The sequence below is a fragment of the Dendropsophus ebraccatus genome, chromosome 3 (genome assembly GCF_027789765.1).
Source record: "Dendropsophus ebraccatus isolate aDenEbr1 chromosome 3, aDenEbr1.pat, whole genome shotgun sequence".
NCBI classification, from domain to species: Eukaryota; Metazoa; Chordata; class Amphibia; order Anura; family Hylidae; genus Dendropsophus; species Dendropsophus ebraccatus.
In genome coordinates, this window is record NC_091456.1 from 102074482 (window position 1) to 102101240 (window position 26759).

Consider the following 26759-nt stretch of genomic DNA (forward strand, 5'->3'; position numbering starts at 1 on the left):
AGATAACAAGCAAATAACACCGCCACATACTGCCTAACACCACCGCTGCTACTGAATAATCCACTGTACACAGATCACTATCACCCAGTTATATAGAGGTAGCCCCAGCTCTACACAGGTTCTGTACTCCATATACAGTACAGTGCAGTTACATCAGGTGACTCACAGGAGGCGTCTTCTCTGATCAGAGTTCAGAGTTATTCCCTTTTCATCTTCTTCTTCATCTGCCGTGGGCTGTTATGAGAACTTCTCCAAGCCATGAATCCACAGAATTTGCCAGACAGACATATTAGGCTCCTCACTCTGGCACCATCGTCATCTCTCTACAAACTGCGCATCTGTATTTGCCCCTTTTACACCCTCATTTAGTGGGTAGTCTGAGTCTATGTAACCCCCCTTATAGTATATGCCCCCTCTGTGTAGACCACTATAGTACATGCATCCCTCTGTGCATGCCCTATTGTATATGCCCCCCGTGTTATCCCCCTTATGTTGCCCCCCATGTTATCCCCCTTATAGATGGCCCCCATGTTATCCCCCATTATGTTGCCCCCCCCATGTTATCCCCTTATGCCGGAAGTATGCACCTTGTGCTGTAAGTACCTCTCCCGGTGCACAGAGAGCTTACTGATGTGTGGGCTGCCGGGGAGGGGACTGCCGGGGAGCCGCGCGTCAGCCGGGGGACCAGCCTCTTGTGACCGCAAGCAAAACACTGCTTGCGGCCACATGAGGGAGGGGGCAGTGTGATGGCCCGGTCGTGACGGTGATCGCTGCGACTGCGGTCGCTACGCCACTGGCAGGAGTGTTACTAACACCTGCCTTGTGCCCAGGATCTCCTGGATGCTGCCAACCAGACTGCCACCCTCTGGGCACAGATGCAGTGGCATGCAATGATGGAGCAGTTCCTCTCCTTTACTTTTATATAGTACCAACTGATTCTGCAGCACCTGTCCCCATTGGGGCTTACAATCTAATCCCCCTATCTGTATGTTATTTAGATGTGGGAAAAAGCCAGAGTATCTGGAGGAAACCCACACAAACACAGCCAGCAGAACACAAACCCCACTTTAGCCCGCCCAATTACATCATATAATCATGTTGGCTAGAGTAGGAATCTGTACCTGTAACTCACCTGTAGGCTGTAGGAATGAAGAGATGGCAGCACTATTCATCATGGAAACCAGGACCAGGTAAATATAAAAGTTTTTTTTTTACTAATATAGGGGCACAGGATGGTGTTATTACTGCATGTGGGGGCACAGGGAAAAAATACCATATGGGGGACCAGGTGCCATTAATAACCATACGTGGCACAGGCATAGAGGGGCACTGTTAACCTCTTAAGGACACAGCCAATTTTGGCCCTCAGCACAAGGCCCTTTTTTTAAATCTGACCTGTGTTAATTTATCTGGTGATAACACATAACCAGTTGTGTTTTTAGAAATGTGAAATTCTCTGCTTGTAAAAAAAAAAAAAGATTGTCATACTACATGAATCAGCTAATAATTTAAATTTAAAATATATCTACTCTATGTTGGCATTATCTGATAAGTACTCTTTTACTTTTTGCAATGTTAGAGGGCTTAGGCTGCCTTGACGCTTCACACCTCTTTTTAGTGAAAAACGCCAATAAAAACCCCTGTGGCCAGATGGTAGCTTGGAATCAATGGAAGTTTTTGATTTCCCTTGCACGCATGGCGGTTTTATTTTGTGGCATTTTTCTCTCCTCTGAAGGCTCTGTGGCAGTTTTACAAAAACGCAGAAGGCTGCAGGTTTGGCGGTTTTTCGGCAAACTGTTGCGGTTTTCTCCATAGACTTCAATTAAAGTCTTCAGCTCTACAAAAAAACGCCATAGCTTATGCATATGGCTGTTTTTAGTGGCGCATTTCAGGGAGAAAGGAGTCACTGTCTAGTCCCTAGGGGGTTACCTGAACCCCCTGTGGGCCAGAGTGTGGTTCAGGGGGTGACAGTCTGGTCCAAAGGGGTTAAATAAATTCCCTATGGACCAGACTGTGCTCTGTTCCGGGGGAGTGGGGGTGGGGATTAACTTAACCTGCGGTCTTCTCCTGGACGTCTTCTATCAATTGCCGCAGCAGGAACACTACTTCAGCCGTTGATTAGCTGAGTATTGTCAGCTCAGCCATTCAGCGTCCCTGCTGCAGCCGCTGACGCTGGGACAGCATTTATGAAGAAACAGGGCCTGGCACACTTGGATCTCAATGTGCCAGGCCCTGCTGAAGATCAAAGCTGTCTGGGTGAGTATCAATAGGGTTCCCCCTTCTCCCCCCAGCACTGTACCCATCCCAGCAAGGAAGGGGGCAATTAATTAAGTGTTTAAAGAGGACCAATCACCTAAAAATCACTATCCCTATTATCAAAGGAAATCTCTCCCCAAGTCTATCTAAGAAGATACAGACTGCCTGTGCAGTCTGTATCTTATCCCTTTACCCAATTCTCTTGCTTGCTGAACGAAGGCCGGGCGCCGCCATCTTGATGACGTCACTTTGCGTTTCACCGCTGGAACGCAAGTGACGCATTCAAGATGGCGTCGCCCGGCCTTCCAGCACCGAACAAGAGGATCAGGTAAAGTATAAGCTACAGACTGTAAAGGCAGTCTATTTATGAAGATACAGACTGCCTTTGCAGTCTGTATCTTATACTTTACCTGTTCCTCTTGTTTGCTGCAGCTAGGCCGGCGTCGCCATCTTGATTACGTCGCTTGCGTTCCACCGCTGGAACGCAAGTGACGTATTCAAGATGGCGTCGCCCGGCCTTCCAGCACCGAACAAGAGGATCAGGTAAAGTATAAGCTACAGACTGTAAAGGCAGTCTATTTATGAAGATACAGACTGCCTTTGCAGTCTGTATCTTATACTTTACCTGTTCCTCTTGTTTGCTGCAGCAAGGCCGGCGCCGCCATCTTGATTACGTCGCTTGCGTTCCACCGCTGGAACGCAAGTGACGTATTCAAGATGGCGCCACCCGGCATCAGACTGCAACGGACAAGAGGATCAGGTAAAGTATAAGATACAGACTGCAAAGGCAGTCTGTATCTTCATAAATAGACAAAATGAAGATACAGACTGCTGTTGCAGTCTGTATCTTATACTATACCTGTTCCTCTTGTTCGGCCCGGCCGCCGCCATCTTGATTACGCTACTTGCGTTCCACCACTGGAACGCAAATGACGTAATCAAGATGGCGGCGGCCGGCATTGCTGCCGCTGTGGATGACGGGAGCTTCCTGTCTCGAGCCAGCTCTTTTGAAAAGAGCCGGCGCGAGACAGTGAATTAAAAAGTGAATAAAACAAAAACGCGGCCGAAAAAATAAATAAAAGTATTTACAAATGTTAATTAAATAAATAATTACATTGAATTAGAAAATAAAAATTTTTTAAATTTCTTCCGTGATTGGTTCTCTTTAAGGAATTTCATGAGAAGGTGTATACATCTAGGGGAGATGTCTCGTTACAGGGAAGTAAGGAATATTTAAGATCAATAAAGTTGCCAATATTAGGGCAAGATATGAAGCAGTGGTTAGATCGTCCTATTGAAAAAGAGGAGTTGAGACTTGCAGTAACAAATATGGCAAAGGAAAAGGCACCTGGACCTGATGTTCTGCCGGTGGAGGTTTTTCTCTGTTACGAGCAAGCTCTTCTGAAACAATTGCATATGGTATTACTTAGTTCATATGAGCAGGGGGGAGTACCGGATACATTGTATGATGCAACTATTGTGTTGATACCCAAGGCAGATAAAGATCCGAGTGAGCATGAGGCCTACCGCCCCATCTCCTTGATTAATGTAGATGTTAAGATCCTGGCTAGAGTATTGGCAAATAGATTGTCAGGGGTGATGGGGAAGTTGGTGGGCCCCGAGCAGAGTTGTTTCATAGTAGGAAGAACAACCCATGACAATATCTTGAGGGTACATGCTAATATCCAGAGGGGAAAACTGGGAGGGGCCACTCCATACTGTCTCTTGATGCTGCTAAAGCATTTGACAGTGTGGAGTGGCCCTATATTTGGGCCACATTGGAGAAATTTGGTATTGGGGAGGGATTTATAAGGTGGCTGAGAATAATATACCAGCGTCCTAGGGCTAAAGTTTTGGTGAACGGAGAGGTGTATGAGTATTTTGGATTGCAGAGAGGGACAAGGCAGGGTTGTCCCCTCTACCCCCTGCTCTTTGCCCTGGCCATGGAACCGTTGGCTAGGAGAATCAATGAAAATGAGGAGGTGGAGGGGGTTTGGAATAGAAAGGAAGAGGGGACAAGATAGCTCTATATGCGGACGACATTCTTTTGTTCTTAGGAAATACACAAAAGGGACTGGATGTAGTTATGCAAGAGGTGGAATTGTTTGGAGCTCACTCAGGGTTAACTAGAAATTGGAATAAGTCAATGTTGCTGCCATTAGAGAGAGAAGTGGTAGCAGATACTAGGTTACGGGTGTTAGATAAGAATAGTGCCTGTAAGTATTTGGGAATATGGGTGACGGCTGACCCGACGCTATTTAAAAATGACAGACTTTTTGAATTAGGTACAAGTCCAGATCCAGTATATTGGAGGAGAATAGGTTCAACGAAAGTATCACAGTTGTGTGTGGAGGGGAGGTTAAAGAAATATGATAAATTATGTGTGTTTTTAGGGCAAAAATTTGTAGATTGAGGTATATGCAACTTGAGAGTACTACACGTGTTTTGGGAAGAACAGGAAGATTACTGGTGAAGGAGTCTAAATTAATAGGGAATATAACTGGTCGGACTGTAAACTCAAAAAAGGGGATGGCAAAGATGTATAAGTGGTTGGGTGAGATAGAAGTGAATACAGAGGCAATATTGTCACAGGTAAAATGGGAGAAGGTAATTGGGGATAGACAGAGAAAATGTTGGGAAGAGGTGTATGTATTAGCCAAGAATAATCTCACAGATAGGAGGCATAAGGTTGTTCAATTTTTTACTACGCACAGAATTTATTATGCAACGAAGGATATTAGTCAATGGTGGTATGGAAGAGGTACCAAATGTTGTCAGTGTGAGATGGAAGGAACCGATTCGTGGAGTATGAGGACATACCTTGTGTAACCTGGAGGGATGGTCCTTGGACGCCTGGGGATTAGGACTGTGTAAGAACTAGTGGGTTTATTGAGAGGGAGGTCTTGCTAATGAGCCTTGGGGAGAAAACCGAATCAGTAAGAGCTGAATTATGCTTGGAAGTGAGAACAATCGTTGTTGGAAGAGACTTAAGAGAAGTTGTGGGATCAGTTAGGACTTGGTCGATATAATGGGAAATAAAGGAATAATAGACTGCCCACTCCTGAGGGGTGAGTGGAGTTGGATCCCACAGTGATATGCCAGGGGAAACTATGGCTATTAGCTGTAAGGGGTGGCCAGCAAAGGGGGCCGATTCTTCATGATAAATGTGGAGTAGGTCTCCGGAATGTGTGGTATAGAGTTGTCCGTTGGCCTGGAGGGGATTTGTTTCCTAATCCGGGGCGGTTTTCTTCGGGTCGGGGGGAGGAAGGCGGATGAGTGGGTGGATGATCTTGGGAGTGGGAACAGAGGTTGATTTTGAAGTAATCTTTGGTGAGATGGTTAAAAAGGTATGGAGGATAGTGTTTGTGAGAAAAGGCATGATTTGGCACTGGTCGGCACGGGATGATCAACAAGGGGCTGGCGAGAATAGAATAGATGAGGATGATTGGATTAGAGGGTGGAGGGGAGAGAACCCTAAGGGGATAGAGCTGTATTTAATACAAGTCCGGGCGTCCTAGGGGACATCTCTTGGCAGGACCTCAGACCAAATGAATGTCAAGCCTGTGATATTTTAGGGGGTCCTCGAGAAGGAAGAAAGATTTCACCAAACCAAGGGAAATGGGTTAATATGATGTAAGGTATGGCATTTCGTGCTAATAATTGTGGTATTATTTATAAGAAAATGAATAAAGAATAAAGTATTTTAAAAAAAAAAACCTTCCTTGCTGGGATGGCTACATTGTGACATTAATATGCCCCCGTGGGGTTAATTGAGTATGTTATTCCACTTCACTTAACCCCCAGGGGCCACAATGTTCAGTCTGGCACACAATAGATTAAGTATGGATGCCATGCATCCATACTTAACCCCTTTTGCGACATACTGTAAGCAGCATCTGCTAAGATGCTACCTACTGTAAGGTGCAAAATACCTGTCACAATGATGGGTGTTCTGCTCCTGGCCATTTTTGGGGGGAATGCATGACATCCATACTTAATCCCTTGTGTGCCAGAGTGAACAATGTGGCCCCCAGGGGGTTAGGTGAGGTCGCATGGCATACTCAATTAACCCCATGGGGGCCACATTAATGGCACAATGTACTCATCCCAGCAAGTAAAGGGTTATTTGCCCTCCTTCCTTGCTGGGATGGGTGCAGTGCTGGGGGGAGAAGGTGGGGCCCTATTTATACTCACCACGACATCTTCTATCTTCAGCAGAGCATACAAGTGTGCCAGGCTCTGCTTCTTCATAAATGCCACCTTAGCATCAGCGGCTGTAGCAGGTCGCTGATTGGCTGAGCCAACGATGTGTTCCTGTTGCAGCCACTGATAGAGGAAGAAGGGGAAGGCTGGAGGGTAAGTTAACTCATTCCAATGCCACCCCCCCCCCAAGTGGAGCACAGTTATGTCCACAGGGGGTTATGCCGTTCTGCATGCACCTCCTGTATTGTAGAAACTAAAGATGAGCGAACCTGGAGCATGCTTCAGCAGCCCCAGCTAATCAAATGCCGAAAGTTCGGATTCGGATGGACTCAAGGTTTGCTCATCTCTAATAGAAACTCCTAGGAGACAATTGTAAAGACTGCACCCATCAAAGAATTCACAAAAGGGTTTAGAAACATTGTTAACCCTTTAGGTGGTTCACAGAAATTAAATCAAATTGGAAGTGAAATTTCGTATTTTGAATTTACAATACAATAAAAATATATTCTTTTAAAAAATTTTAATAAGAGGAGAATAAGCACCCCAAAATTTGTTACACAACTTCTGAGTACAGCAGTTATAAAAACAACAAGTGAAATAAAAAAAATGTTAAAAATGAAAAAAAAAAATTTACAATTTAAGAAAATTTAAGAAACAAAAAATATACTAGTCTGTTATTTACATAATCATATTGCCCTGCAGTAAAAATCTAATTTAGTATTTTCACACAAATGGTAACACACAAATTTGAAACATAAAAACCATGGCGTTTTTTTTTAGATTCACCTTTAAAAAAGGTAATTGAAAAATAAACTATCAATAAACTATATGTATTTCATATTGGTGGCATTGAAAGTTACAAGCCTTGACATGATAATGTTATAGAAAATTAAAAAGCATCTTAAAATAGCAAAAATATTACCTGAGATGGGCAACATGAACAAGGTTGTCAGCAAAATGAGATACTTCATGGTTTGATGATACCAGTGGGAGTCTAAAGTGATATGAATGGTAAGGGTAAACTTTTCAAAGGCTTAAAGTAGGAGATGTTCGTTGGTTATTTCACAAGACTGTATGTTGTAAGGATGGTGGGTTTTTGCATCCATGGAAATCTGAGGAAGGAGTTTGTAAAGAGAGGAAGTATTATTTACCAGTATCTTGTCGAAGCTGTAATGTAATTTTCCTATAGAAAAAATAAATAATAAATTAAAACTTCTATATAAAATTCATAGATAAACATTTGCCTTTTTTAAAGGGATACCGGCCCTCTTTTTCAACAATGCGTTGGGATGGGATGGGTGAAAACAACATCCTCTTACCTCTTGCTGCACGCCCAAATCAGAACTCCCTACTGCACACTATGGACGAGCAGCCGGAGCCGCTCGCTCCATAGTGTGCACTGACATAGTGTGCACTGACATGTCCTTTTTCTATGGCACCGCGAGAGATCCCAGCCAAAGCGTATACTATGGGGGACAAGTATGAAAAGGCGAAAGTGCCTTTTTTAGGCGCAGATGGGGCTGTTTGGCATTAAAAGATTAGCAAAGGGTATTTTTGCAAATACTTTTTTCGCACCGGCCCCATCTGCTCCACCTTTGCCAGTGGGGTGAGAGGGGGCGTTACGGGGGGGGGGGGGCAGCACGCAGAGGCAGTTATCATTTTTCTAGAGGAAAAATGATACTTAAACCTACGCCAGCTCTGAGCTGGCATAGGTTTCAAAATTTTCGCACAAACGGGCACCGTGCTCTCAGGATTTATGTAGAGGCAATGAGCCTCTACATAAATCCCCTGAGCTCCGGAGCTGCGGGGACATTTGTAAGCCTGGCGGAAAAAATGTGTATACGCTCCAATGTGTATACGCTCCAGCTGGGATCCCTACCTACTTGCCTCAGTCAGCCCTAGGCAGCCGAAGACAACCACAAAGGCGTTCCCTATGCTGTATATCTGGAACACAGAACAAGACAGACAAACACAATATGGGATAGTAAACAAGCCAAGTCAGAACCAAACGGGCAACGCAGTACAAAATCAGCAACCATATTAGAAGTCTAAAGTCAGACGGAAGGCCGGATTACAATTCGATCAATCAGAGGGAGTTAGGAAGGAAATCACAGGAATAGACACAGGGGAGCTGGGATCAGGGTATTAACCCTTAGCGGACCTGGCCAATTTCAATTTTTGCATTTTTGTTTTTTCCTACTTGTGCTTAAAACGCCATAGCACTTGCATTTTTTTTTACCTAGAAACCCACATGAGCCCTTTTTTTTTGCGCCACTAATTGTACTTTGCAATAACGGGCTGAATTTTTTCTTAAAGTATAATGCGAAACCAGAAAAAAATTCAGCGTGGTGAAATTGGAAAAAAACAAAAAATGCATTTCTTTTATTTGGAGTTTTTTTTTTTTTTACACCGTTCACCCTGGGGTAAAACTGACTTGTTATATATGTTCCTCAAGTTGTTATGATTACAATGATATGTAACATGTATAACTTTTATGTGATGGCTTCCTTAAAATCGCTCCATTCCCATGCTTATAACGCTTTTATCCTTTAGTCTATGGGGCGGTGTCATTTTTTGCACCATGATGTGTTCTTTCTATCGGTACCTTGATTGCGCATATGCGACTTTTTGGTCGCTTTTTATTACAATTTTTCTGGATTTAATGCAACCAAAAATGCACAATTTAGCACTTTGGGATTTTTTGGCGCTTGGGCCGTTTACCGTGCAAGATCAGGAATGTGATTAATTATAATAGTTTGGGCAATTACGCAGGCGGCGATACCAAACATGTTTGTTTATTTATTTTTATTTATAACATGGGAAAAGGGGGGGATTCACACTTTTATTAGGGGAGGGGTTTTTTTTATCATTAATGACACTTTTTTTTTCTTTTACACTTATACTAGAAGCCCCCCTGGTGGACTTCTAGTATAAGCATACTGATCTCTCAATTGAGATCTATGCTGTATAGTAATAGCCGGAAGCAAACAAGTGCCGGAAGCAAACAAGTGCCGAGCCGGGATCAGCGCCATTGAAAATTTATCACATAAAATTTCCTCTAATAATGCACTCAGTTGATCTTTTGCATTGGACGATGCCATTTTCTTTCCCTTTGCTGTGTTGCTAGAATTTGTTTGCTGCATAGCAAATGTGCAATTAATTTTCCCATCCAGCTTGGGCTGCAACACAGAAGTTATGTGAGGTGATTTAACAACCAGCATACGAATATTCATAAACAATTGACCGACCAGCAAACACATAACCCAATGTGCAACAAAAAAAAAATATTTGCACAAATCTGGTGCACATGATAAATGTCCCCCTATGTGTTGAATGGTTTGCACATCTGAGTAATTCAAAGTTTTTTTCTGTATTCACTGTACTGCACTTTTTTTTATGATAGGTTTAGGACAATACAATTCGCATTTATGTTCATATAACAAAACACAAAAATATAGAACATTTTGAAAATATACATTTTCTCTTAATTTTACCTCATATATGAAATCTTATCTCTATTTATACTCTCTTCCTGGCTTTGGCTTCAGTATTTGCATTAAAAAATATGTCTGTGTATACACCCCCTAAAACCTAAGAAATGAAGGGGGCAGATAAACTTAGGGTTTTCAAATGCAATTATGCCCATGTTGTCCCCTACCCCTCTTTTGTCTTGTCTCTCAAACTCTCTTGTTCTTCCATCTTATCAGGCCTGACTAGCTATGATTCTACTTGTTCTCATAACTATAGTCACTTCTATAATTATAGTGACTTCTATGCTGTGCACAAGTAATTCTACTTGCACTCAGTGTTAGACTGGTCCACCGGAGGATTCTCTGGGGGGCCCCAAGCACCTGCAGACGCAGTCACACTAGATCTGAGTGTCCCGGGCCCCGACAGCAGAGAACAGTGAGAGTCAGGCGCATGCTGTCATCTGACTGGGCCCTTGGGTAATAAGTTAGACTCTCACCCAGTCAGATGTCAGTATGTGCCAGGGCCCCTGCACAGATGCAATGCTTCAATCCACTGCTCCTTTTCCCTGTACAGTAAGCCGACACTTGCAGGACTGAGGCCCCTCCCCCAGCCCAGATCAAACCCCCGGAGCTCTGATCTTTGCCTGTCTGCAGGTCACAATAGTCTGGGAGAGGGGCCTCAACCCTGTGAGTGCCGGCCTATAGTACAGGAGGAAAGGAGCAGTGGATTGAAGCGTCGCGTTGTGTGAGTAGGGTAAGGGGAGGGGGAGCGCGCGCTTTCTTCTGCTACTGTCCTCACTGTGTCCCAGTATAGGTGCAGGAGAAGGGAGACAGATAAGCAGGCAGCTGCAGTATTATCTGACAGGCCCCGCTTCCTGCCGCGTAGTGACCTGTCACCTCTTCACGGCCTGTGTGCGACCTCCCTCCTCCTCCTCCCCCTGCAGAGTCCAGGATCCAGTCTTCCTCCAATTTTACCTGTGGCCCTGCTGGTTTATGAAGTAAGATTACATGTGCTCTCTTTCATCCGCCTCTGTATTATCAATATCTACAGTATGCCTTTTCTTTTGTCCTATCTATCTATCCATCTATCCATTTATCCATCTATCCATCTCCTTTCTTTCTATCTAGTCACGGTACTTGTACTACTCTTTAGAGTCCCATAGTACCTTCAAGCAAAAAATAATGTTGGGTTATGTATTCCTTAGAAAGCTGAGTTAGGGTACATTCGCACTGAGTGGACTCTGCTCGGAATCCCGTCAGCCTTACTGTCGCGATGTGATGTCTCGCGCGCCTCCACTTAAAGAATTGACATGTCAAATCTTTGAGCTGAGAGCAGAGACGTGCATGACATCACATTGAGACAGTGAGGCTGGCGGGATTCCGAGCAGAGTTCAGCCTGTTGTGTCTTACTGGTTGTTCATTGGTGGGCCGCAAGGATCATTTCCTCTGGTGGGCCCCAAGTACCCCAGTCCGACACTGCTTGCACTACATTGTTCAATACCTCAGCTGCATAACTGATGCAATTTTTGTAACACTTGTTATAATCCCTTAGCCAGAACACATGCACAAGGATCAATGGAAGCTAAGTGGTGCTAGCTGAATTGCACTGGAAATCCAACATATTCACAAAAGTGTGGTACCCAACCGCCAAGATGATGTTATGCTGGTGGTTGGAATATAGCTCAGCCAGTGATGGTACAGCCATGATGCCATTGCTAGTTCAGCACACAGGTGGGGTGTTGCACCTGCTTTTATTTTATGGCTGGCTATATTGTTCCCTGATGGTCAGTGACCTGCCGGGTTGTGATGGGTCCCTTGTGCTCTTGTCACAGTGGTCCAAAGTGGGAAGATGACCTACTCAAGGAAGGAAGGTGTAGCCGGTATGTGTAGGTGCTGGTGCAATGATCACTGAGTCCCAGTAGAATAAATAAAGTGGTTTTACTAATAGTGTCAGGAACTTACCTGACCAGGATCTAGTGCCGCTCTCAGCTCCCGGGGCGCGGCGCCGCCTCATGGCTTCCTCCTGGGTAACGTCACGGAGACCCGACGGCGTCCGTGGTAACCAGGGACGCTGCGGGCTCCATTCACTGCGGCCGCGCAGCTGATCAGTGTTTTGTGCTCAGGTTCAGTGGCAGAGGCCGCTGCCACCCAGCCTGCAGCACTACATGTGTATGCAATTTTGATTTAGGAGTCTGGACCAATTGTGTTCTGGTCCGGGCTCCTGGTGGCTGGCAATTAGGTTTCATCCCCTGATCCCAGCTCCCCTGTCTATTCCTGCAATCCCTGTTCCTAACTCCCTCTGCTTGCTTTTCTCGTTACCTGACCTCCCGCTTGACCTTTGACTATTTGATTGTTCTATGACTTTGAACTGCGCTGTCCGTTTGGTTCTGACCTGGCTTGTTGACTTTTCTATATTGTGTTTGTCTGTCCATCTTGTTCAGTGTTACACTTATTTAGTGTAGGGTCTGTCTTTGTGGTAGTCCACGGCTGCCTAGGGCCGACTAAGGCAAGTAGGTAGGGACAGTGGGTGGGCTTAGCCTTAGGATCCACTGTCTCGTCTTGTCTCGAGCTCCCAGTCCTGACAAATAGTCTGTGGTAATACAAAATAACTTGCCAATGGATAACTTCTGAGATACAGACTTGAGCTCACTGAATCTGTGCTGGGAGATACTTGAAGTGCTGAGGTAGAGTAGCAGTGTTGGTGTAGCTTAGCGTTGAAGAGAGAGTAGAGGGGCTACCCAAAGTAGTATTGTGCTCTGCCGGAACTTTAGAGAAGAATTCTAAAGAGAAGTAGACTTGAGAGAAAAGAATACTTGTGCCTGTGCTTTCTAAACCACCTTCTGCCCTGCAGTGTTGGGGTACCCATCCTACGAGGGTGACACAAGCCCCAGTTTAAGAGCTCCCTGTACTGGGTGGGAGCGGGAGTGGAGGAGGGGCATGGTCTGCATAGCGGGGTCTACAGTCCTGTACTCTGACCCAGGAAGTCTCCCTCACCTTCCAAATCATAGCAGATCCACTTCAGGCTGGGGCTTACATCAGGGGACAGGACTATGGAGGTAATTTCTTCATAGCTGTAACCCCTCTATCCCCGGACAGAGAGCACTGCATGTATGTGCCCACATCTGCCCTGCTCATTCCTTCATTCTCCCTGCAGTCTCTGCCGACCCTAGTGTTTTCCATCCTGTCCATTCCTGTACAGTAACTTATAATATCACATATTCTGCTGTTGTTGAATGTTTGTTTCACCTGTTTTACATGTTATTCAGAATAATAAATCATTATTTTTGGGGTGTGGAACCAATTGTCTGCATATCAGTGATTTCTTATGGGAAAATCTGCTTTGGTTTAAGAGTGGATTTGGATTACAAGCACGGTCCCAGAACTAATTATGCTCGTAATCCAAGGCACCACTGTATTTAACTTTTCAATGTATTTGATATTGTTGGTGTGCCAGTCAGTATCCTATATACTTTTTCTTCTTTGTCTTTGTACCTGGCCAGGTCGGAACACTGACTTTGTTGTCCACCACCTACTCCTCCACTTACTCACTCTGCTCCTCCTCCTGCCCACTGGACATACCAACAGCCTCCCTTACTGGCAACCAGGGCCGATTCTGGCCTTTATGCTGCCTGAGGTGAAAATTGAAATTGCGCCCCCTCTTGTTCATCTTCTGACAGCACTTTTTGTGCAGGCACAGAATATAATGAATAATGCTGCCACACACTGTGCCTGTAAATGTAGTTGTGCCACACACACTGTGCCTGTAAATGTAGTAGTGCCACACACTGTGCCCACTGAATATAATACTGCCATACACTGTGACACCTGAATATAATACTGCCATATGCTGTAGCCCCTGAATACAATGCAGCCACATAATGTGCACCCTTATTATAATAGTGCCACACACAACTAGTCCCCTGAATGTTATGTTGTGCCCCCTGAATACTGCCACAGACCACGTCCCCTAAATATATTGGCATCACATGCTGTGCCCCCTAAACATTATGCCACCACATTCTGTGCCCTCTGATTAAAATAGTGCCTCACAGATTATGCCCCCTGAAGAGTGACACACACACATACTGTGTGCTCTGAGTATTACAGTGAAAAAGAATGTGCCCCAGAAAATTAGTGTCAAACACATTATGCCTTCAGAAAGTCATAATGCTACATGGGAGCCATTAAAAACTGATCAAGAGCCCTCCTAAAACACGACAATATAACTCACAATGACAGACAATAAATGATGGCTCCATTCACTGTTAACTGAACACAACCTGACTTTACCAGTATGAACATACACTAAGTGACTGGCTTATGGGACATGCCTCGGTGTAAGCTGTGCCCAGGGCCGATTCTAGCTTTTCTGCCGCCTGAGGCGAGAACTGACAAAGCGCCTCATGCTTCTCATGAGGCAACTGACAGGAAACACGACTGGGCACTGAGCCGTAACTAGTTGTAATGATAAGGACACAGGATGCTGATGCCGCTCCCTCAAGGGCTATGTTATCTGCCGCCTGAGGCGAACACTTCACTTCGCCTCATGGCAGATACGGGCCTGGCTGTGCCAGAGCAGTAGAGGAGGAAATCTTCTCCTCAGACTCACATGCTGACCTCCCTTACCCCATCACTCCCAGTCACTCAGCACCCTTATGAAAACTCCCCAGACAGCAGCCTTTAAAGACAGCACCAGCCCAGGAGGAGGAGAACGATGGCAGCAGCAGCAGCGTGGTCAGTGAGGGGGGAGGGGGACACCAGAACTCTGCTGTACAGTGAGGAACGTCCTGACATGTCAGGAGACGGCGGACACAGCTTTCCCTCTTCCAACTATAAATCATGTTCAGGACCTGTGTGTGACGCTGACCCTGTACACACAGGTCATGAACTTGATTATTCTAAGCTCACAGGTGGATTTCAAAGGAAGAAGGGAGAGCACATAGTGTAGATAAGGAGGCGGCCACTCCTCAGCACACACCAGCAGCAGGGACAGCAACATTCAGTGAGCTTGTCACACTGACTTCACTGAAATGACAGGTCAGCTGCCGCACCCTCAGGGACCCGAGAATCTGCCACCTGAGGCAAAGTGCTGATTTTGCCTCATGGCAGAAGCGGCCCTGCTGGCAACTGTGTCTCGTCATCATTATGATTTGATGCACAAGTTGCCGTTTCACACCAACAAAATCACCAGGAGATGGTGGATGCTCCAGTGTTTGGGCATCAGTACACACCAAATCTGCAGGTAGCTCCTGCAATTCTTGCAGTACTTGCGAGGAGTTCAATTCAAGAAAAGAACCCGAGAAGATCTCCTGGGAGTAGGAAAGGGTGTGATCACTCAACTGGTAACATTGGGAAGGTTATGCTGGAGGAGGGTCAGAATGAGGTTCCTGCAGTGTGGATGACAGGTGGCGGACAGGTGACTAGAAGCGTTGTTTGACCACCTGCTCCTGCTCCTGTACCCATCCCCCCCCCCCGCTTAACTGGCAGATGATGCCAGGGATGCTGGATGAGCACAATCCTGGCTGCCCCTCAGCAGCAGGCATTGTTTCCCCACACACTTGCCCACGGCTTGTGCCAGCACCAGCATTTCCCTGTCCTCGTCCCTTTGCGCTAGCCTTCCGCATTCCAAAATTTATAACTTTACACAAAGTTCCAGGATATATGTCTGTGCATTGTATTGTAACACAATTAACTATAGCATGTCCACTAAACACTTTGTAAAAAGTAACAAACATGCGCAATGAGGTGTCCTGCGATAATTTGGATGTTACACAAAATGGGCCAGCAGAGGTGTATACAGGAAAATTATACACTGCCTGTAGGGATGGTCCGAACCTGGTTCGGACAAGGTTCGGACGAACCCGAACCATCAGCAATGATTACCGCTGTCTGCCCGCTCCGTGCAGCGGGCGTATCCAGCGGGAGGAACGCCTGGAAAACTGGGATACAGCTATAGCCATAGGTTGTATCCCAGTTTTCCAGGCGGTCCTCCTGCTGTATCCGCCCGCTGCACGGAGCGGGCAGACAGCGGGAATCTGATGCAGAGCGTTCGGGTTCAGCCGAATCGAACCTCGGCGGGTTCGGACCATCCCTAACTGCCTGCCTAAGGAGCTGATGTCCTGGTAGTCTATGCACTGTATGAACAGAGCTATATTCTGTGCTGTGTATTAGCCTTAGAAAAGGCTTTTGGGGTATTTCTGCCTAAAATCTCAGAAAATCCTTTCTGTCCCTACTTCAAAATCTATCCCTGAAATTGTCCTGCAACAATTAGAATGTAGGAGGAAATAGATCTTGTAATACATAGGGCTTTTGGGGTCTTGTCTGACGACAATCAGCTAAATCCTTACTGTCCCTACTTCAAGATCTCTACCTCACCATCTTCAAGATGGCATCCGACTACAAGCAGGGAAAGCCAGGTTTTTATAGTTTTTATATAGATTTGAGTTTTCATTTTTTAAAAGGTCTTTAAAAAAAAAAGAAGAAATCTGATTGGTTGACGTGGGCAACTACTCCACAGTTACTTTTCACAAGGTCTTTAAGACTAGAAGAAGTTTGTTGGTTATTTCACCAGACCACATGTTGTAAGAATGGTCATGGAAATTTGAGAAAGGGGTCTGTAAAGAGGAAGTATTATTTACCAGTATATTGCCTGAGCTGTTCAGAAATACGTAATATTTCCTAAATAATTTAAAACTGATTCATACATATAAACATTTACCTTTAAGTATCATCAGAAATCTACATTGTATTTAACCCCTTTAGACATTGAAAATCTTCATAATGAAGATTTCAGAATATTTGTTATAACTTGCTCATGTCTTGCACATCCAAGTAATTCTGACATTTTTTCTTCTACTTTTATCGCCTATATACCATACACCTTTGAGGGTTTAAGGGACTTGAAGCCAGTCCCTTATGCTAATCAAGGTAGGAGCATTCCGCTCAGATTAGCATTGCCATTCCTGATGCATGTACAATAAAGAGGAAAAAAAGAACTTCCTAAGTTAATTATGTTATTGTATTATTATATTTTTAGGGGCATTTACCAAAATGCGCAAAAAATGTGCCTGGGCCTTCCATAAGTGAACCACTGCTTCTTAAACTGTTAAGGGGAAGTAAGTATAGCTGCAGGTTCGCACGGACAGACGCAGGGATGTGAGATGTTACTTTGTCTTGGGCAGTGGGAGTGGCCAGGTTGGGAGTGGAGGAGATGGGAGGCCGTGACAAAAGCGGGAGAGATGGCAGTCCGGAGCCAGTGACAGGGGCGGGGAAGATAGGAGCCGGGAGCGGGGGAGATGGGAGCCGGGATTGGGGGAGATGAGAGCCGGGAGCGGGCGACAGCAGCAGAAGAAATGAGAGCAGGGTTTGCGTGACAGCAGCAGGGGGCAGTGTGATAATGCCCCCTGCTGTGCATTCCCAAAGTGAAAATGCTCCTGTTGTGAATCCTCACCAACAGAATAATAATGCCCCTGCTATGTACCCCCAAAGTAATAATTCCCCCTGCTCTGTATACACCCCAACCCTAGTTATAATGCACCTTGCTCTCTACAGCCCCCCTAGTAATAAAGCCCCCTGCTCTGTACAGCCCACCTGTAGTAATAATGACCTGTGCTCTGTACAGCCACCCCTACAGTAATAATGGCCCCTGCTCTCTAGAGTTCCCCCTAAGTAATAATGCCCCCTGCTTTGTACAGCCATAGCTTCTAGGGATACTTAAAGAGGACATGCCCAATGGAGTGTCGCAGCAACCTGGTTGGGAAACGCTGGATAACCATTTGTTTAGAGGGTAACTAAGCAGCAGGCCCCACTCCGGACCCCTGTGCAGCCAAACTGATAGCACATGCGGTATGTCCACCACTGAATTTCCCCCCTTTCTGTGGCCTACGCCTGCCATATCCCCCGCTTGCCTGATGGGCACACAGGGGCAGTGCGGCAATGGGGGGGAAGAGGCTTGTCTATTAGGATTTACGTCTGTAAACAGGCGTAAACCAGGCAAAAAGTGCAGGTCCCACCAGATTCACTAAGGGGCATGCGCCTCTTAGTAAATCCAGCGGGGGGATTATTTGGGGATGGGGCCTAATTTAAGTGTGGTGTATGAGTATGCAAGTCTTAATAAATGCTCCCCTGTGTACTAATATAGAGCAAAGGCAAAGTTACTGAAAGGAGCCCATAAAATACACAGACATTGGGGAGATGTATTAAACCTTGTGGAAGAAAAAAAAAACAATTAAAGGGGTTGGCCACTTTATAGTAAAATTGCTTAGTGTACAGTATTAGTAAGTGTACTCACTGTATATACTGACAGCAGCTCCCTGTGTACCTCACAGAGCTAATATCAGACTCCCCTCCTCCAGGCTGTTCTGCCCTGCTCTGTGGTGTTTTGGTCCATAAGATTGCTGACATGGAGGAGAATGTGACCAGGCCCCGCCCCCCAGTGTCCACCACTGAGCCTGTATATGTCTATGGAGAACACAGGGGACAGGGCCTGGTCACATGCTCCTCCATGTCAGCCATTTTGTGGACTAAAACAAAACAGAGCAGGACAGCCCAGCCTGGTGAAGGGGAGTCTGATTTTAGCTCTATGAGGTACACAGGGAGCTTCTGTCAGTATATACAGTGAGTACAGTTACTAATACTTTGTACTGACCTATTTTACTATAAAGTGGCCAACCCCTTTAAGTGGTTGCCCATATCAGACAATCAGGTTTGAGTTTTCATTTTTTAAAAGGCCTTTTTAAAAATAAAAGAAACTATCTTATTAGTTGCAATGGCAACTACTCCACAGTTACTTTTTACAAGGTCTAAAAGACTAGAAGATGTTCGTTGGTTATTTCACCAGTCCGCATGTCGTAAGGATGGTGGGTTTTTTGCATACATTGAAATTTGGGGAAGGGGTGTGTAGAGAGAGGAAGTATAATTTACCAGTATATTGCCTGAGCTGCTCAGAAAAACATATTTCCTAAATAATTTTAAACTTATTCGAATATGAATATTTGCCTTTAAGTATCATCAGAAAATGACATAATATTTAACCCCATTTAGGCATTGTAAATCTTCATAATGAAGCCAGATTTTACAACAGATTATAATTCTGGCATGGTACTGCAGATAAGCACCCTATCGTCAGCAGGAATGCAGCTGTGCAGGAGCGTTGGGCCAATCACTGGCTGGCAGGTGCTCCCTGTAAATCAGCACCTGACTGTGTGTGACTTCAGCTAGTGTTACGGTATTCCCTTGTTGTTCTGATTTTGTACTGCATTGTCTTCTCTGGCTCTGACCTATGGCTTGTTATTGATTATGGTGTTTGGACTGTTTGATTTGTGGCATTTATGTACCTGGTTGTTGCTGATGCAGGCTGTCGACTATCCTCCTTGACTGGCCCTGCACTTAGCAGTGTAGGGACTGTCGCCCAGTTGGGGTCTGTCACCTAGGGCAGTACGTCCAAGTAAGCAGGGACGGTGGGCTGAGTTCAGTTAGGGCTCAATGTTCCCCTATGGACGTGAAACATCATTTTTTCTTTCTATTTTTATCCCTAATATGAAACCTATACACATATGAGCCAAAGCAAAAGAAAAATTCAAGGGAACCAATGAATTTCAGCCAGCCCCCTGTGTTGATACTTGTGAGGCCAGTAGCTGTGTAAGAGCTGTATTACACAGCCTGATGCACTGGGAAAGCAACTTAGTGCTCATTTCCCCCTTGCCCCCTACTCAATGCATTGTGCTATTGCACGCACAGACAGCGAGCAGGAAGCAGCAGGAGGGGCCCATTGAAGTCATCGGCGGTCTGGTGCTGCCACTTCTATTACACAAAGCAATGTGCTGAAGACCATTGCTAATCTTTTAGACATGTTGAAAGACCATGATCAGCTGACATAGTGTAGTGTCCCAGTACAGGTGTGCCACTTAGTCTTATTCCACTCTGTCAGGTGTCACACTCTGGGATGATAGGTGTTGTTTTGCACCATCACCACGTGGTGTCTCACTCTCCCCTTGTCTCTGTGCACAGCTGAAGGAGGAAAAAAGGGTTAACATGGTCTGTTTCACTGTTATGTGTTGTCTAATCACTGGCTTGGGTGCCTCACACTGTCTTCACCTATAACACTCTTACACCTCACCCCTTCTAGCACTTTCCCCACCAATAGGAGGGTAATCACAATCACCCCTATTAAGGAGAGTTAGTTCCTGGTAAGAGGGTCTTTTGTCTGGTGTAAAGAAAGGTAGACACACAGTAAGTGCTCTGGCTGAAGCCTGTAACTGGGTTTTGCCCAGGGTCTGGGCCCTTTTCAGAAGACATAGCTTGGGTTCAATCTTGCCTACGGCAGGGATCAAAAACTAGTCAGGACAATTCAAAGGCAGAATTAGTGTGCAGTGGAGCAAAATGCACAAAGTAGAAGTACTCTATTGGATCTTGCTCAGCCTACCCGGGTAATCGTTAGAGGTGGACTTGTTTGACATAAGGCAGTCTTCTTCTTCACTACTTATTCTAACCGTGAGTGTGAAAGTCTTCTTCTTCTGCACAAAGCTACTACAAACCATCCCGGCAGAGTACTGCACTACCTAAGAAGGGTCCCCAAGACAGCGCACTAACATACTCAACTCAGCTACCCCTTAAACTCAAAAACCTTAAACTAATTAACTCAGCTATTCTCCATGTTTCCTTATCTACACCTCAGCAACAAAGCTACAACTTCCATGTCATCCACCAAGAGAAAGGACACTGCTATATTCTATGTTTATGCTTATCTCTTGCACTCATTTCGCCCGTTTTGTATTGCACTGAAGAGCATTCAAGTAAAGTGTTATCCCTATTGAAGTGCTGGACTCTGTGCTCATTATTCTCCGTCACACCTGCACCCACACATTGTGCTACCCTTACAAAGGCCAGTGTCAGTGTGTCCGTGGCTGGGTATCATCACTCCTGGCCACCATGACAAGTGCCCAAGTAGAACACCAACTAGCCCACTGCTGTTCCCATTTAGCAACCCTGGGCCACTGCAATTGTGCATGTTGGCTGATCGATGCCTTTCACCGTGTTGTTACACTGAATGATTATCGGCTTGAACGGCCAAGTAAGGCAGATAATTGTTCAGTGTAATAAGGCCCTAAGGGTGTGTTTACACAGACAGACTTTACATTGCAATTACTGAAGCCAAAGCTAGAAACAGACTATAAACAGAGAACAAGTCATAAAGGAAAGACTAGGATTTCTCCTCTTTTCAGCTCCATTCCTGACTTTATTTTTATCAATTGCAACCAAAAATCTGTACGTTTGAACCCACTGCAGTGTCCCACAGCGGGTATGGCCGCCCGCCTGAAATTATGTTTCCCGCCCACCTGAAATTATCTGTACTCTCAACATATTCCCTGTTTGTACCTCTATTTTCTACTTGTGCCTGCACTCATTTTATGCCACTAGTTGTCACTATATTACATGATTTGTATGCACAGCTGAAGTAAAGGGTTAGCTGTCAGCAGGGCCGATTCTAGGCTTTCTGCTGCCTGAGGCGAGAATTGAAATGGCGCCCCCCCCCCTTCAATTAACGAATAATAGTTAAGAAATCTATGTAGCCAACTGCATAAACAGATATATACATACATAGATATATACTAGCAGCAATATACAGCACATATATACCAATAATGAATACATTGCACGGATATATTCTTTTTATAGCGTTCACTGTGCAGAGAAGTAATGCCGTTTTTGTTTAGTTCAGATATTTCTATAGATATATATATATAGTTTCTATAGTCTCAGGGTATGTTCACACTATGGAATATACTCAAAAATGTCAAGCGGAGACAGTGCGGCAGACTCCACTTGAAGTTCCACCTGTCCCATTGACTCAATGATATTTTCCAGCTCAATCCGCCGTCCGCCCAAAGAATTGAGCTTGAGAATATCATTGAGTCAATGGGACATATGGAACTTCAAGTGGAGTCTGCCGCACTGTCTCCGCGTGAAATTCCCAAACGTATTCCATAGTGTGAACATACCCTCATAGTTATATATATTCTTGTGTAGATTTTTTTTATTTGAAAAATAGGGAAAAGTAGTGATTTGCATTTTTTATACAGTGGATTCTTTTTATTTTTTTTACATCTTTTTACAGTACACTGCACTAATAATGTAAGTAGTGTATAGTAATTTTTATGGTATTATTACAGTGTGCGGCTATAACTATGGCATCTAGGGATTTTCTATTGCTTCCCCAGCAAGGTGACTGTGTACAGGCTGTGGGGGCGCTAATAATACAACAGAATGCCAGTCACACTGGTGACAGATAGCAGCTGGCAACCCTGGGCATAGACTGGGCTCAGCTACTGAGATCACTCCATACTTATACAGGGCACATGTGCTGTACATACAGGGCAGATTAGATACACACACACATACACACTCACATATAAATATATATATTTATATATACACACACACATATATATACACACACATACACACTCACATATAAATATATATATTTATACACACACACACATATATACACACACACAAATATACACACACATACACACTCACATATAAATATATATATTTATACACACACACATATATAGACACACAAATATATTCTCACATAAACACATATACTGTATACACACACACATATATTGTATACACACACACATATACTGTATACACACTCACATATACTGTATACACACACATACACACACACTGTATACACACATATACTGTATACACACACATATACTGTATACATACTCACATATACTGTATACACACACACATATATACTGTATACACACACATATACTGTATACACACACACATATAATGTATGTACACTCACATATACTGTATAAACACACACACACATATATACTGTATACACACATATACATTTATACTGTATACACACACATATACTGTATACACACTCACATATACTGTATATACACACACACACATATATATACTGTATACACACACTTAGGCTATGTTCACATTATGTATGTGTGCGGCTGTATTTTTTATGCGGATGTAAATGTGCGGCTGAAACTACGGCCGTGGGAAAAAATAGACATGCGGCTGAAAACATACGGTCATTTACTTGGAAATCTGGTTCAACTAAAAATAACAAATAAAATCTTAAGAAAGTGATGCAAACACCTCTGGATGCATCTGGGAAAGCAGGGAAACAGTTTACATGAATCGCTATTATCAGTGTTTGCGATCCTCTGCAGTAATGCCGATGCCTCTCATGGTTAATATATTTAATTAATAAAACACATTTTCGTTGTAATAAAGTCCCTTTCATTGTTCAATAATTAAATTTAAACGATTCCATCATTTTGCAATTAAATATACTGTTAAAATAAATAAATATATATATATAAATAAATGTATATTTATATATATATTTATTTTTTGACAGTATATTTAATTGCACAATGATGGATTCGTTTCAATTAAATTATTGAACAACGAAACTGATTTTATTTCAACGAAAATGTGTTTTATTAATTAAATATTAATTAGTACAGGAAGCTCCATTAAGCTGTTAATTTTATATTGCCGGCAATAGAGCTTTCTGTACTAATCATCACTTTACTTTAATTAAACCATCAAATGTTTCTTCTAATTATGTTATCACAATAGCATTATTAGAAGAAACATTTAGAATTATATGTGCGCTCAGCTGATTGGCTGATCGGCTGAGCGCACATATAAAGAGGCGGTCTGCAGTACAGTGACTTCATTGTGCTGCGGACCAGCGAAGAGGACACATCGGGGTGAGTATAGAGCTCTCCCCACCCCCTCCCCAGCACTGCACCTATCCCAGAAAGGAAGGGGGGTCACTTAACCCCTTCCTTGCTGGGATGGGTCCAGTCTGACATCAGTCTGGCCCCCAAGGGGTTAAGGGGGATGCAACACATCCTCCCTTAACCCCTTGGGGGCCAGACTGTAAGCAGCGATGCTGCATACTGTAAGGAGCACAACACCGCTCACAATGATGGGTGTTGTGCTCCTGTTTGTGTGTTTTTTGTGTGTACCTCTCTTTTTGTTTTTCAGATATCGGTATCCTGTGGATTACGTCGGATTCCATGGACTACGTCGATGACCAGCGGTTGTTTGTTGTTTTTTAATAAAATGGTCAATGAGGGGTGTGGGGGTGTTTTTATTTGAATAAAAAATTTTTTTCACTTGTGTCTTGTCTTTATTTCTTTACTTTATAGACTTAGTAGTGGAAGCCGTCTAATAGACGGAATCCATTACTAAGTCGGGACCTAGTGTTAGCCGGTATAAAATGGCTAACACTAACCCCCTCATTATTACCCCAGTACCCAATGCCACCAGGGGTACTGGGAAGAGCCGGGTGCCAGTGGTCCCGGAGCGTCAAAATTGGCGCTCCTGGACTGGGCGGCAGCAGGCTGGTAAGATTTAGGCTGGGGAGGGCCTAAACCAATGGCTCTTCCCACCCTGGTGTTACCAGGCTGCTGTCGTTTGGTTTTTAACCCGGCTGGTTATAAAAATAGGGGGGACCCTATGCGGTTTTTTTAAAATAAATAAATAATTAAAAAAAAACGCATAGGGTCCCCCCTATTTTTATAACCAGCCGGGTTAAAAACCAAGCGAAAGCAGCCTGGTAACACCAGGGTGGGAAGAGCCATTGTTTTAGGCCCTCCCCAGCCTAAATCTTACCAGCCTGCTGCCGCCCAGTCCAGGAGCGCCAGTTTTGACGCTCCGGGACCACTGGCACCCGGCTCTTCCCAGTATCCCTGGTGGCATTGGGTACTGGGGTAATAATGGGGGGTTAGTGTTAGCCATTTTATGCCGGCTAACACTAAGCCCCGACTTAGTAATGGATTCTGTTTATTAGACGGCTTCCACTACTAAGTCTATAAAGTAAAGAAATAAAGACAAGACACAAGTTAAAAAAAATTTTTATTCAAATAAAAACACCCCCACACCCCTCATTGACCATTTTATTAAAAAACAACAACAAACAACCGCTGGTCATCGACGTAGTCCACGGAATCCGACGTAATCCACAAGATATCGATATCTGAAAAACAAAAAGGGAGAAACACACAAAAAACACACAAACAGGAGCACAACACCCATCATTGTGAGCGGTGTTGTGCACCTTACAGTATGCAGCATCTTTACAGATCGCTGCTTACAGTCTGGCCCCCAAGGGGTTAAGGGAGGATGTATTGCGTCCCCCTTAACCCCTTGGGGGCCAGACTGATGTCAGACTGCACCCATCCCAGCAAGGAAGGGGTTAAGTGACCCCCCTTCCTTGCTGGGAGGGGTGCAGTGCTGGGGAGGGGGTGGGGAGAGCTCTATACTCACCCCGATGTTGTCTCTTCGCTGGTCCGCAGCACAATGAAGTCACTGTGCTGTGGACCCGCTAATTATACGTGCGCTCAGCCGATCAGCCAATCAGCTGAGCGCACATATAATTCTAAATGTTTCTTCTAATAATGCTATTGTGATAACATAATTAGAAGAAACATTTGATGTTTTAATTAAAGTAAAGTGATGATTAGTACAGAAAGCTATATTGCCGGCAATATGAATTAACGGCTTACTGGAGCTTCCTGTACTAATTAATATTTAATTAATAAAACACATTTTCGTTGAAATAAAATCAGTATCGTTGTTCAATAATTTAATTTAAACGAATCCATCATTGTGCAATTAAATATTCTGTCAAAAAATAAATATATATATAAATATACATTTATTTATATATATATTTATTTTAACAGTATATTTATTTGCACAATGATGGATTCGTTAGAATTAAATTATTGAACAACGAAAGGGACTTTATTACAACGAAAATGTGTTTTATTAATTTAAAATATTAACTATTAGAGGCATCGGCATTTGGCATCATTGCCGGCTATTTTTGAAGTACTCCGTACGGACCGCCTGTCAATCCGCATTTCCAGCCGCAAACAATGGTCTTGTTCATTTTTTACGGGTCCGTTTACGATCGGTCCGTAGATTCATACATAGTGTGCACTGTGCAGCCGTATATCGTATACTTTCCAGCGTACGCATGAACCGGAAAAATCCGGCCGATGATTTACCGCCCGCAATACAGCCGCACAGATACAGAGTGTGAACCTAGCCATATACTGTATACACACACACACATATATATATATACTGTATACACAAACACATATACTGTATACACACTCACATATACTGTATACACACACACATACACACACACACACACACACACATATACTGTATACACACACTAACCTCCTGTGTCTGTCTCCTCCAGCAGATGTCACATCCCAGGCCAGCAGTGGAGGGCTCAGGAGATGAGGCTGTATGGGAGTGGACAGGGCCCACACAGCTTCCAGTCAGCTCTACTGTGGTGCTGGGCCTCCCTCCCCTTCTCTCTGCTCCAAAAGAGACAGCCAGCCAGCTAGGAGACAGCCGCCCCCAGTGACAAGGCTGTCCATCACTGAGCTACGGAGAGGGGGCCTGAGGAGGAAGCAGAGGTGCCTGGTGATGTGCCTGCAGACCGGGTGAAAGTGAAAGTAAGGGATTGTGCCGCCCCCTAGTGGAGTAAAGAATCTGCCGCCTGAGGCAGAAAGCTCAGTCTGCCTCATGGCAGAAACTGCCCAGGCTGTCAGTAATGTATGAGGTGATGTTCACTGACCAATTCCTGAGCTAGGTGCCTCAAGTGATCTGGCCAATCCTTGTACAGTATTATGGCCTTCCAGTCCGTGTCCGGCCAATCAGAGATTGTATTATTCCCCTGAGGAAAGTCAGTTGAGTAAGCATTTTCTCAGATAGAGGACTACACTA

General features: G+C 44.3%; 1 protein-coding gene across 2 annotated transcripts in view; it reads right to left on the reverse strand.

The window, feature by feature from the left end:
- Positions 1–26495, reverse strand: part of PRSS57 (serine protease 57) — a 49742-nt gene extending 23247 nt beyond the window's left edge. Inside the window, exons 1-2 of one of the 2 annotated variants that reach the window (XM_069964455.1) lie at positions 26205–26495; positions 7382–7571 (exon numbers count right to left, since the gene is read on the reverse strand). In XM_069964455.1, the coding sequence (XP_069820556.1) occupies positions 7382–7430 (49 nt within the window). In that variant the 5' untranslated portion in view covers positions 7431–7571; positions 26205–26495. Of the gene's footprint in view, positions 1–7381; positions 7572–18219; positions 18305–26204 lie in introns of those variants that run through there. The other variant, XM_069964454.1, reaches the window with a different exon arrangement.
- Between the last annotated feature and the right edge of the window lie 264 nt (positions 26496–26759).